Source organism: Mastomys coucha, chromosome Y, assembly GCF_008632895.1.
Source record: "Mastomys coucha isolate ucsf_1 chromosome Y, UCSF_Mcou_1, whole genome shotgun sequence".
In the NCBI taxonomy this organism is placed as follows: Eukaryota; Metazoa; Chordata; class Mammalia; order Rodentia; family Muridae; genus Mastomys; species Mastomys coucha.
The window spans coordinates 90724-105019 of record NC_045031.1 but is presented as its reverse complement, the minus strand read 5'-3'; the positions used below and the strand labels follow the sequence as shown (position 1 = coordinate 105019).

Genomic DNA, 14296 nt, shown 5'->3' with positions numbered 1-14296 from the left:
AAAACAATCCATAAAGAGGCAAAATGAACACTCAGCTCAGTCTGATTGTATTGTAACCAGTGCTGGATTAAGACTTCTACAGTCTGGCCCAGATTATTTTACTTTAGCCATATTTAAGTACAGCACAATTTAGGGAAAAAAAAGGATTCTGTTAAAAATTAAATTATACCCAAGTACACAACAATTTAAGGCATGTTTACATTGAGATTCTTTACAAAGTACATCAGGCTTCTTTCACAAGAATGAGTACTGTTGACCCAGAGTGCTGGAGATTTTAGGTCTAGGGAGCTTGACATAAAGCCTGTGGTTGTTAGCATTGTCCCTGCTGTAAAATACCATAGATGTCATATTATCTTAGTGTGTTTTAAAGCACAAGTGACATCACTTATAAGAATGCATTTATGATATAAAAGGTTTAGGAGAAGAATCTGAAATAAGAAAAATCATAAATTGAGGGAGATATGGGCAGAGTCATCAGACAGGTTTTAAAAGTACATCATCCCTGGCATTCTGTAAAGAACATCTACACTTCTTATTCTATTGAAGAGGTAAGCAATTTTCCTGACTTTTCCAGTGTTTCTCTGTGTGCACAGGTCCTTTTTTGCCCTGTACAGATGAGTCAGAGTTTACTGGGTTACTTAAATTTCTAGGACCTCTGCTTGCTCCTGTCAACTCCGCTTGCTCAGTCCCTTCTTGCTCCAGCCCAAAGATTTATTTATTATTATGTATAAGTATACTGTAGGTGACTTCAGACGCACCAGAAGAGGGCATCAGATCTCGTTACGGATGGTTGTGAGCTATCATGTTGTTGCTGGGATTTGAACTCATGACCCTCAGAACAGCAAGTCAGTGCTTTTACCCACCGGGCCATCTTGAGAGCCCACAAGGGTGATTTTTTTTTTTTAACAAAAACTTTTTCTTTGCAGAGAGTTACTTATCAACTGCTATGTGTTTAGAATGGAGCTTCTGCCTACCTTCCCTCTCAGCAATGGGACTCTTAACCGACTTGGAACTCTGCAGACAATATGCATGAAACCAGTGCCTGTGTACAATTATCTAGCAGTATTTACAAAATCTTGTTTCCTTGGTGTCCCTCACCCATTCTGGTTCTTATAATCTTTATGCCTCCTCTTGGGCAGGATTCCCTGAGCCCTTAGAGGAGAGATTTGACAGAGACATTTAGGACTGAGTTCCAAGGTCTCCCACTTAGTTCTTTCAGGAAGGCAAATAGTTATCTGGAGAGATGGAGATGAAAAGGAGAGGAGGACCTTGGGTGTTAATAGAGAGTTTGAATTTCATTGAATGGAGTTGAACAAAGATGAGAGGCACCTGTAATTTGTTACTAGGCTGAGGATTAAATGGAGACAAACATAATGGAAAATACTAAGCATAGTGTGATGTACCTACCTGAGTCCTGGTGTGGTCACTGGGTTTCCTTGGTAGAAAATATGTTTTGTTTTGTTTTGTTTTGTTTTTCAGTATCACTGGCTGACTGAAAGGAATGGGGTTGGAATATATATAGTATAGCAGCCTTTAAAGGGATAGAAAGAAGGAACAAAACTGGATTTTCCCTTGGTTCTTAGAATCCACAATTAATGGAGGCAGTGTGAGATGACAGGACATTGCAAGTAGTTTGCTATATAGGACTTGGTATCAGACTAGAGAGATTGTAATTGAGAACAAGAAGGAAAGTACAAATGCTTTCCTGAGTTCAAGTCCAGTTATCCTAGGTAGAAAGTGTTTCTTAAATTTTATATTGCAGTGAAAGACATAAGAATAATATTTTCAGCTGGAAAATGGTGGTACACATCTTTAATACTTAATAACTCATATTAGAGAGGCAGACAGATCACTGTGGGTTTGAGGCCTGCCTGGTCTACAGAGTGAGTTCCAGGAACACCAAAGTTACACAGAGAAACTTTGTCTCAGAAATCCAAAACAAAGAGGAAATTGAACCTGTTGAGACCATATCCAGTGGATAGGCACGCCCCGTGGTTGAGGGATGGGGCTACCCACCTATCTCAAAAGTATTATTCCAGAATTGCTCCTGTCAAAAGGAAATGCAGAGCAGAGACTGAAGGAAAGGCCATCCAGAGAATGCTCCATCTAGGGATCCATCCCACATGCAGATACTAAACCCAGACACTATAGTGGATGCCAGTAAATGCTTGCTGACAGGAGCCTGATATAGCTGTCTCCTGAGAGGCTCTGACAGATCCTGACCAATACAGAAGTATATGCTCGCATCCAACCATTGGACTGAGCACAGGGTCCCCCATGGAGAAGTTAGAGAAAAGACTAAAGGAGTTGAAGTGGTTTGCAACTCCACTGGAAGAACAAGAGTAATCAGTCTTTACATAAATCAGTAATCATTTGTAGCTTAGATGAAGTAATTGGAGTTTTTCAGATCTGACATATCTTCACTTTGAAAAAGAAATGCAGCTCTTCCATTGCTTTACAATTAACATTTTAGTTAAATAAGTATTATAGCATTTTTAACTTATTAGCTTTTTTGGCCTTCAGCACCAGAAGAATTTGATCTAACTGTATGTTTTATACCTTTAAATTTGGACTTAGATTTTGTTTGTTTGTTTGTTTGTTTTAACTCTGGGTTCTTAAATATTTGACTATTTGTATTTTTTCTTCCTCCCAGAAATAATTTAAATTTCCTGATGAGTTCTTGGTGGCCAAACCTAGAAGATCTTTATGAAGCAAATGTTCCTGTTTATAGGTTTATTCAGCGACCTGGAGATTTGGTCTGGATAAATGCAGGCACTGTTTACTGGGTTCAGGCTGTTGGGTGGTGTAACAACATCACCTGGAATGTTGGTCCACTCACAGGTATTTAAAGTAGCACACCATTGTACATTTTTTTTTTTACATCACAGAAGATCATTTCTTAGAGACTGTTTTTAATTTTTTTCTGTGTACATTAGAATGTATTCCCATTTGATATGTAGAGTTCTGTGCTTTGGTTTCATTAAGTTCTTTAAAGACTAAAATATTTTATTTTAGAAATTTAAAGATTTTTAAATGTTTAAATTTTTTAAAGATTAATGTATATGAGTTTGGCTTGCATGTATGTCTTACGTTATTTTATATATATGAGAGTTTTGTTTGCATATATGTTTGATGTATTTCTTGTACCCACAGATGTTGAAAGAGGGTGTTGGATTTCTTGGGATTGTAGATCCAGACAGTTGGGAGTTGCCATGTGTGTGCTGGGAATTGAAGCTTTGATCTTCTGCAAGAAAAACAAAAGCTCTTAACCACTAAGCTGTCTCCCCTGTTCTTTAGAATTCTTATTTCATTTTTCCAGGAATCCTTATTATTTCCAACTGCTTAAAATGCATAAATAATATTCGGCCTTTAGCACCAGAAGAATCTGAACTGGGCATATATTTTACACTGCTATCTACAATATTGTGGACTAAAAGTTATCATAATTTGAAAGGATAAAATAGCAAAATGTAAAAACACCATAGCATAATATTGTAATAATTAGCATTATTCATTATATGACAGTCTTTAAATATAATCTATCAGTGTATTTAGACTTTTCAGAATTGATGGACTTAAAAGTGACATAAGGGTTCTCATACATTTTGTTCATTTTGGGTACTTTCTAACATTTTTTTTGTCTTCCTAGCCTTCCAATATAAATTAGCAATTGAACGATATGAATGGAACAAATTGCAAAGTATCAAGTCAGTAGTACCCATGGTTCATCTTTCATGGAATATGGCACGAAATATCAAAATCTCAGATCCAAAGCTTTTTGAAATGATTAAGTAAGTCCTTAATTTTTTCCCAATTACATTTTCAAATTTTTTTTGGAACAATATTTACATGCCATATTGCATTTACAACTCAGAGGACAACTTGCACTGGTTTGATTCTTTCATTCTACCATGTATGTAATGTTTATTAAACTCAGATTGTCAGCCTTGATGCACTGACTTTGTTGACATCCTTAAGTATATTTTTCTTTTTTTCTACCTTTGTTTGTTATATAATGGCAATATTTCAAAATGTTGAGGAACTAATCTTTATTCAAATTTTGCCTGGGTAGAACTAATGCTAATTTACAGTATGCTTTTCTCTCTTGTTTTTGTTTTTGTTTTAAAGATTTATTATTTATACAGTGTTCTGCCTGTATGTATGCCTGTAGGCTAGAAGAGGGCACCAAGTCTCATCCAAGATGGTTGAGAGCCACCATGTGATTGCTGGGAATTGAACTCAGGACCTCTGGAAGAGCAGACAGTGCTCTTAACTGCTGAGCCATCTCGCCAGCACTTTCTCTCTTCTTTATTACTGGTGTTTTGTTCACTGAAAAACTCTACTGAAAAAAGTAAACGTAATACTAAATTTGCTTGTCAAAATTTTATAAGAGTACATATATTAAAATATTTTACTTTTTGAAGATAAATATAACCTTAGTGTAAGGACAGTCATCAATATTTTACTAAATCTCAACATTTGCTAAGACAGTGATGGCTTTATTATATAAATTTTTTATTATATACAAAATGGTTAATATAGTTTTATTATATATACAATTTATATTATATATATTTATTATATATAAAACAATCTTTCAACTAGATGCCACTGAATATGGACATCACAATCAAAATAGTGTACTCATTACATCAAGTAAAACATTCTGTTAAGCATTTGTATAATTAAAATTTTATATTCTAAGACTAAGTTTTTCAAATCACATTCACAGTTATTGGTAGTAAACATTCATTCTCTGACATTTTTAGATAACATTTATACATGAGATTATTAGTATCTGTTTTGTCTTTTTATGTCTGGTTTACCTCAGTTACCATATAATGTACTACAGATTCATTCATAATTTTAATGATGGCAGAATTTCTGTCTTAGGTGCTTAGTAGTAGTCTATAAAGACACAGTGTGTTCTTGTTTTCTTTTTATCAATCATTCTAAATGTAGGGTATTTCTGTTTTTGTGCCTTAAGTGAATAAAAGTGAATTCTGATGTCTCCAACATCGGTTTCATTTCCTTTGGATAAATGTTCAATATGGAATTGTTGGATTATGTGGTGACTTTTTAATTTTTGTGACTTTCTATACCTTTCCGACAATAGTTATTTTAAAATATGTGAAGTGATTCCTCTCTCTCATGTGTTTTGCCATAGTTCCCTATGACTGTTAGTGTTCAATGTTTACTCATATGTACATTGCCTATCTGTAAGAATTCTTTCAAGAAATGCCTTTCAGTCCTTTTTCTCATACTTCCCCCCTGTAGTTTATTTTGTTAACTCACATCTTGTAGTAGTTTTTTGCATTTTTTATTCTTTCCCCTCCCCCAAATAGTATACCATTCCTAGTTTCCTACCTATCCTTGTCTTTACTCTATGCCTCAAAAAGAAAAACCAAGGAAAGAAAGAACAGAAATGAACAAACAAAAAATGCATGATAAGACAAAAGGCCCCAAAGGAAAATAAAATAACAAAAATGTGAAGTGTACCAAAATGAAAAAAAAACAAAGCACAATCCAGTGGAGTCTGTATTGTGTTAGCCAACAGCTCCTAAGCAGGGAGTGCCAGGGGCCTTCACTAGAGTGTGGCTAATATACCCAGTGATTCTCCATTGAAGAAGGCTGGTTTTCCCATTCATGACAGGTAACAATTGAAAACTATCTTGTTGATTAGCAGCCTCTGTAGCCATTTGCCATTGTCTTCAGAAAATTTGCCTGGTTTGAACCTGTTAAAATCTAGTTTGTACTGTTGCAGTTCTGAGATAATATGTAAAGTCCTGTTGTAACTGTAGGACTTTGTATTTTCTACTACCTGTCTTTTACATAAATCCTTGATTCTTGAAGGTTTGATAAAGATATCTCATTTAGGACAGTGCCCCAGAGTCTTGCTTTATGCTCATTTTCTAATTGTGGATCTCTGTGTTAATTGTTCTACTTTCTCTTGCAAGAAGAACCTTCTCTAATGACTACTGAGGGAGGCTTTGATTGGTGGGTACAGCACTATGTCATTAAAAGTCATTTTATTGTTATATTCCTTTAGCAGAAAAATAATTGGTTTTTTTTTCTCCCTATGTATAGGTCCTATCTAGTCCCAGATTTCTTAGACACATTAGCAGGTATTCTGTTGTATCTCATGGAGTGGAACTTAAGTATAAAATTTTTTTTAAAAGTGGCAGGTTACTATCATAATGTTTGTGCTATTATTCCACTAGTATATCCCTGAAGCAGATGTCTGATTCAGTTCTTGAGATTTTTTTAGCTTGATTATTTTCCTCCTCCAGTGTTGAGATTTTAAAAGAAAGTACTTTTACTTTGTACCACCATGAATACCAGGCAACAGAGTGAAGCTTCTAGTTAGCCACCAATCTTGAATTTACTTCCTCAGTCTCATGTTTGCATTTTCCTTGGCATTACTAGCCATTTATTCTCATTAAGTTCTCTCTCCTTAGCTGTATTGGACTCTTATTTGAATTCTATGAAGTTAACTATTGCTCTTGTAGATTCTGTGTCCTGAATGAAGCTTATCTAGAAAATTCTTATTGACAAACATTACTACAGGACAGTTAGTTAGTAGGTGCCAATTTCATCTTTCATATCAAGTTGTATTTTTGCCATGAGAATGGGACAGATGGACTTAGTTTTAAGTCTGATATGGACAGAGCAAGTTGTAACAGAAGGAAGGATGTGTGGGTGGATTGGGACAAGTGGTTGGAAGTAGTTTATCTTGAATGAGAGCAAGTAGGCAGAGCGGTTTACCTGATGCAGAGGATATGTTTCCTGTTCTAAGTTAGGAGTGTGGAGAATATATCTGGCTTGTTTAAGGGGTTGGATATGGTGAGAGGGAGTGGCCTGCGGATCAGGACAGGTATAGAGGTTCCTGATGGAACTGTAGAGTTTGGTTGAGGAACATGCAGGGCAGGCCAGGTAGACTGAAGTTACTGGATATAGGATTTGGGCCAGATATATATGGCATATTGGAAGGGGTCAATGAACTAGAGGGAGAAGGTCAGGCAGATTCACCATGGAACTCTGAAGAGAAGGAGGCACAGGATTTGAGCAGGTGGAGTGCATGAATACGTTAGTAGGACTGTGTTCCAGATGTTTTGTTGTATTTTCACTTTTATTTAACTCCAGATTTTTTAAAAATTTATTCTTTGACAGATTTGTCATTAGTATTAAGTGGTTGAAGCCCCATAAATTCTTGTGCTTACTAGACATTTGTGTGCTATTGATTTTAAGGTTTTTTTTTTTTTTTTTTTAAGACAGGGTTTCTCTGTGTAGCCCTGGCTGTCCTGGAACTCACTCTGTAGACCAGGCTGGCCTTGAACTCAGAAATCTGCCTGCCTCTGCCTCCCAAGTGTTGGGATTAAAGGTGTGCACCACCACTGCCCGGCTGATTTTAAGTTTTTAAGCATAGTGTTTAGATCAGGTAGGTTATACAGACCATTTTGGTCTTCTTGAATTTGGTACAGTTTGTTTTGTGGGCTATTGAGTAGTATGTTCATTCTTTGGGGTTGGGGCAGAATATATGTATGTGTTGATATGGTATATAATATTTTTTAATTCTAAAGTTTCTCCATCTATGGTAATTGAGAGTTTTGCTGGGTATGGTAGCCTGGGCTGGCATTTGTGTTCTCTTAGGGTCTGTATGACATCTACCCAGGATCTTCTAGCTTTCATATTCTCTGGTGAGAAGTCTGGGTGTAATTCTGATAGGCCTGCCTTTATATGTTACTTGACCTTTTCCCCTTACTGCTTCTAATATTTCTTTGTTTAGTGCATTTGGTGTTTTGATTATTATGTGATGGGAGAAGGATGATGGATAGTCCTGGGACTTTCCTTAGTAAAGATGGTGCCGAGGTTATAGCACTGCCTGAAAGAAAGTCATGTAATAACAGAAGAATAGCAGAGACAAACACTCAGTCAGATCTAAGTGGCTCAATGTGAAGGGCACACAGCTTGACTTGGCGACCACCAGTGGCCACAAGCATGCCGCTGAGCAAAGTTCTTGCAAGGGGGGGTGGGATGGACCGCTGTAGGAACTGGGAGGGTAGGATGAGGGCTAGTGTCTGAAGCAGGATTCTGTCTCCTAGCAATTCAGCTCAGGAGCAGGAGTGAGTGAGATCAAGGTGGTTCCACCAGACAGTGGAGTTAAGCAGGCAGAGATGGTGGCCTCCAGAACTGTGAAGCACCAGCTTGGCAGAGCAGAGTCCTGGACAGAGTGCAAGGGGGTTGTCAGGAAGGGTGAGGCTGGGCAGATAGCTGCTTTTCCCAAAGCATATGCTGCAGAATCAAGGAGGTGGGGAACCAGGATTGAGAGAAAAAGGGGGGAGGGCAGTGGCCGGGAGGGGAAAAGCCTACAGATCTCTATCAAGAGAGTTGTTTTTAAAGTACCAGTTAAGTGGCCTTGTAAAGATGTTCCTTGCTGGGTACTGACTGGGAAATGCAGCTGCAAAGACCTTCCCTTTGGATGTAGGACGTTATTAAAATATTCCTTCCAGTGTCCCAAGAACAAAATTAATAACACAGAGGCAGCCAAGTCTAGACCTACATCACATGGAAACTAGTGGCTATGTGGTCCCTAGCCCACAGGAGAATGGTTTACCTAAGCTTAGGATTTTTCTACAGTAGCAAGAGAAAACTGCTGCTGAGAGGGAGGGGGCTAGAGGTTCTAGAACGAGGGTCAGTGAAAAGACCAGTCATAAAGATGGATATCTTCATCCTCAAGGACAGCACAGGGTGGCTGCAAGCTCAATGATGCTTCTTTGGGACCAGGAAATGTTTACACTGTGGGGAGGGAGTTTACCAATTAATTCATCAAAGTTTGCATGGATAGGTCTACCAATCAATACAGTGGCTTTCCATATGGCAGGCAGCAGGGTGTGTAAACCATCGATTTTCTAAATCTGAGAGTCTCAGCACCAATGAAAGAAAGAAAGAAAAAAGAGGCCAGGAATATGTTTGGTAAAGGCTCAGTAAGGTATGGGGAATGGGGTACCTCTGGGGGCCCATGCTGAGGCATCCCTTCCCCCTGAAGTACCAGCCATACAAAAGTTTATTTAGAGCATGGAAAGAGGAGGGGAATTGAGAGAGGAGAGAGAGAAGAGCTTAGCTATGAACATGTGGAGAGAGAGGGGACAGAGTACAAGAGAGGAAGAGAAGAAAGGAGTAAGCAGCCCCTTTTATAGTCAGGATGTTGCCTGTTGTGTGGAGCCTAGAAGAAATGCTAACACTTTCCACTGGTATGATAGTGCAAGAACACTTTAATTGGTCACATACACCACTTACCATTAAGAACTTTAAATAGCTTTCTTCTTTAACTTCTACTCTTTCTTGACCATTCTCCATAATTCTCTTGGTAATAAGTTATCTGCTGCTAAGTATTTAGTGGAAATTGACAATTATGAAGTTGCCCGTTTGACTTCCACTAAATGAATGAACAATTAACAGAAATTCCATCTCCAAAAGATTGAAATCAATCAAAGGCAGTGAAAAATGAGACCACACCTCAATTCCTGGTGTCTTCAGTACCCCTTCTGTTGACACAAAAGTCATCAAATGGTGTTTAGAGGAAGTTGAATGAAAATATGTCCCTTCTACAAAAAGAAAAGAGAAAAAAAAATTACCTGAAGACATCATTTGGTTTCCTGAATATAAAGCCAAAAAAAAAAAAAAAGTGCCTTCCACTGCCTTTTGCTTTGTGATATGTCACAGATATCCTTTGCATAACATTTTGTAACACCATGTTGGTCTCAGTTACTTACTTGAATTTTTGCTCTACTTGAATCTTGATTCTTACTTGAATCTTTGTTATTTTTAGAATTTTCATCCCAGTGCCACATACATGTCTGTTTCCATTATGATTTTAAAATGTCTTTAGGTGAAGCATCTCTGCATTCCCAGAACTTTATACTAATCCACCATCTTTTAAGAGGTTGCTGAAACAAATTTGAAGATGCATGAGAGAGAGGGCAGGTGGCCTGTCTCCTTGTAGCCCTGGCACACTTGTGCTACTAGTGATGGCTCCTTTTTTTTCCCCATCCTCTTTTTCTTTTCTATGAATCATTGGATTTCTTCTCTTGTTGATATGCCATTGTTCTGGAATATTGTTGTCATTTTTGTTGATCTCCCCCTCCTTTATTGCTGTATGATTGTTGTGTTTTCTCTACCTTATCTTTAGGCCCTGTGTTTTCTTTGGCTTGACCTAACCAATTACAGATACCTTTAACTTTATTTAAACATTTCACTCTTTGCATACTTATATACTGAACTGAGTATATTTCCCAAGCTAGTCTTCAATTTATGATCTAACCACTGTTCTAGCCCCTTCAGGTTAGAGGATAATTCTACACCCATATCTAATTAAGTTTTTCACTTGATTCACTCCCTCTCCCCGCAGTATTTTTGCTGCTGTTGCTGGTAGTGCTTGTATCTTTGTTCCTCCTTTTTCTTGCTTGTTGCATACTTGCTTTCCTTTGTAACTCAAGCAGGTCATCTGTTAGTTAATCATCACACCATCTTCTGTTCTTTTCTCTTCTTCAGCCAATTAAAACATTTCTGTGTTTTTGGATTCAGTTACCAAGAAATTGTTGACTTCTGAAGGAATTATGTTGCCTCCTTTTCTCATACATATTTGTTTGTAATTTTCAAGTCTTGGTATACTGGGATCTTGTCAGTAACCACCATGTCTTGAAGGCTAAATCTTTAATAGAATGCAGACAGGAGAAACATTTCATACATCCTTACTTCTTATTCCCACTCTTTCGTTCTTATTCCCACTTTTTCGTTCTGGGTGACGTTCTGTTTCATCACCCTTCCTTTCTTCTTCTTAGTTAAAACTCCTCCACAAATTTTCCCATTCAAACCATCTTCTGTTCTTTTCTCTTGTTCCTTCCTTATCTTCCTTGTTATTCCTTTTACCTTCTTACTTATAGAACATGGTTTCTCTGTGTTACATATTGACATACAAAGATTTTGAGCCAGGATGCACAGATTTGTATGGCATAGATTACCCTACTCAGAATAGTATGTTCTTACTTTAGCCATTTACCTATAAATTTCATTTCTTTTTTTTTCTTCATTTAGTTCTTTAATTTCTTCATTCAGAATTCTCGGGGTTTTTTTTTGTTTTTTTCTGTTTTTTAACAAAAGGGAGGGTTTTAATTTTCCCACATATTGGAATACAACCTATTTCATGTTCAATATTATCATGGTTTCTTCATGGTATTCTTACCCTCACATGGAGTACCATCCTTTTATATTTTTTTATTGGATATTTTCTTTATTTACCTTTCAAATATTTTTCTATTTCCAGGTGTCCTCTTTGGAAGCCCTTAATCCCATCCCCTCTCCCCCTTCCTCTTTGAGAGTACTCCCCCACTCTCCCACTCCCACCTTCTCGCCCTGGTATTCCCTTACACTGGGGCATCGAACACCCTCAGACCCAATGGCCTCTCCTCCCATTGATGTCCAGCAAGGCCATCTAATTGCTACTTATGGAGCTGGAACCATGTGTTCCTCCATGTGTACTCTTTGGTTGGTGGTTTAGTCCCTGGGAGCTCTGGGGAGCTTAGCTGGGGTTGGGGGAGTGCATGGAGGGGAGTCTGGGCAGTTAACACTGTTGCTTTCTCCATGGGGCTGCAAAACCCCTCAGCTCCTTCACTCCCTTCTCCATCTCCTCCATCAGGAACCCCCAAGCTCAGTCCAATGGGTGGCTTCAAGCTTCCTCCTCTGTATTTGTCAGGCTCTGCCAGAGTCTCTCAGGAGACAGCCATATCAGGCTTCTTTCATCAAGCACTTCCCAGCATTCACTATAATTTCCGTGTTTGGTGACTATATATGGGATGAATCCCCATGTGGGGCAGTCTCTGGATGGCCTTTCCTTCACTCTCTGCCCCACACTTTGTCTGCATATTTCCTCCTGTGAGTATTTTGTTCATTCTTGTAAGAAGCACTGAAGCATCCACATTTTGGTCTTCCTTCTTCTTAGGCTTCATATGGTCTATGAATTGAATCTTGGGTATTCCGTACTTTTGGGCAGAACTTCTCTTTGTATAGCATCCACCTCTGTATATTTTAGGCTCTGGCAGAGCCTCTTAGGAGACAGCCATATCAGACTCCTGTCAGCAAGCACTTCTGCTGTCCACAATAGCATCAGGGTTTGGTGACTGTATATGGGATGGCTAATATCTACTTACCAGTGAGGGCATACCATGCGTGTTCATTTGTGACTGAGTAGCATCATGAAGACTTACACAGATGGGCCTGAACCCAGGATGTTTGGCTAAGCTAGACCTAGAGATTGGATATGGTGCAGGGGCAGAGGAAGCTAGATTCTTAATATTAATTGTTTAATTTCTCTTTAAAATTCCCTCATTTTAGATATTGTCTCCTCAAGATCCTAAAACAGTGTCAGACTTTGAGAGAAGCTCTTGTTGCAGCGGGGAAAGAGGTTTTGTGGCATGGGAGGATAAATGATGAACCAGCTCCTTACTGTAGCATCTGTGAGGTAAGTACCCTTTCTCACTGGTAATTGGTCTGGATTCTGTAGAGTTGTAAGGTCATTGATGTATCTGAATTTTGAAATATGATCTCAGTGAAATAGCTTACAGTGGTTTTGAACCCTAGAACTTCTTGTCTCTACCTTATATCTAATGGGATACTGAATATATAATAGCATATCAGGGTCCGCTTTTCTTGTGTATAAATGCCCAGTCTTACTTGTTTACCTATTTATTTACTTACATTCCAAACACTGTTCTCCTCCCATTTGTTCCACACACACCCCAGGCAGAGTCCCTCTACCCATCCCTCTTCCCTTTTCCTCTGAGAGGGTGGGTGTATGGTTCTTCCCATAATCCACACCCCAATCCCTCCACCCTGATATTTCAACTTTCTATGGCTTAGGTGCATCCTCTCTTAATGAAGCCAGACAAGCAACCCTGTTGGGGAACATAATTCACAATCAGGCTACTGCTTAAATTTATCTATATCTTTATGTTATGTGTTTTACAAAAGTTACATATTACAATTATTTTAAATTCTTATCTAAAAATGCAATATTACACTATATATTGACCTAGAATTATCTCCTAAATAGGCATACATGTAAAATAACTCCTTGCCAAATGACAGTTATCTCAATTTCAAGATATCAGTACCCAATAAAAGTACAGATGGTGACAGAATATATTTAGTATAATGCAAGTCCAGGGAGGTAATTACTAAGTCCTTGTGTTAGGGTTTTACTGCTGTGAACAGACACCATGACCAAGGCAACTCTTATAAGAACAAGATTTAATTGGGGCTGGTGTACAGGGCCAGAGGTTCAGTCCATTAACATTAAGGCAGAATATGGCAGTGTCCAGGCAGGCATGGTGCAGGAGTAGCTGAGAGTTCTACATCTTCATCTGAAGGGTACTAGTGGAAGACTGAATACTGGCTTCCAGGCAGCTAGGACTAGGGTATTAAAGTCCATGCTTACAGTGACACACCTACTCCAACAAGACCATACTGTAATAGTGCCACTCCCTGGGCCAAGCATCACACAAAAACTATCGCAGCCCTTTACAGTACGGTTTATAGTAGATGAGCATTCTAGAATTTTTTAGTTCCAATAAGAAGATGAGTAATTCCACACCTGAACTCAAATGAAAGGTTTTAGTCACAACAACACATGGCTAGAAATGTGGCATAAGTGACAGCATTTACATACAGAACATGAGTAATTACTGGGTTTTGATTTTTAGCTCTAGAGTGAAAAGAGTTCTTTTTAAGCTTTCATTTTATTAGAAGACAAACTACAAACAACCAACTGTGGCACTAATATATATGACTGAATATGAAACTAGGCAAAATAACAAATTATTCTATACTTAGGAGAAGTGGTTTTTCTGGTTCACATAGATGGGTGCACAGCCTTAGAGCATCCAACTTTCTTTGAGGGTTGACTTCAATTTTACTAGCCAAAGTGGATTGTTATAGAATATTTTAGGCTTTGTGAACATTCAAGGGATGAAGAAAGTAGTACAGGTAAGCAGTGAGTGAAAATAATGTCTTGTCCAGGGTAGAGGAAGAATGTTTGTGATAGAATGGGCTTATATGTGGCAAGTGGCATGCTAGTGAGATACACCTCTAGACTTCAAATTCTTAAGTTTCAACATTAGCAGATATATCTAAAATACGCCCAGGATACTGAAATAACTGAAGTGTTTAATAATCAGAGAAAGTATAGACAGAAATATCATTAATTTGCAAGTTGTTGGAATTAATTACCGTCAGACATATT

At 38.1% G+C, this 14296-nt stretch overlaps 1 protein-coding gene across 6 annotated transcripts in view; it reads left to right on the top strand.

Moving 5' to 3' along the window:
* The window catches only part of LOC116096502 (histone demethylase UTY), a 126041-nt gene that overhangs the window by 108367 nt on the left and 3378 nt on the right, over nucleotides 1-14296 (top strand). For 4 of the 6 annotated variants that reach the window (XM_031378400.1, XM_031378371.1, XM_031378380.1 and 1 more), the window contains 3 exons: nucleotides 2654-2841; nucleotides 3650-3791; nucleotides 12391-12517. In XM_031378400.1, coding sequence (XP_031234260.1) covers nucleotides 2654-2841; nucleotides 3650-3791; nucleotides 12391-12517 — 457 coding nt within the window. Of the gene's footprint in view, nucleotides 1-2653; nucleotides 2842-3649; nucleotides 3792-12390; nucleotides 12518-14296 lie in introns of those variants that run through there. The other 2 variants (XM_031378390.1, XM_031378406.1) reach the window with 2 other exon arrangements.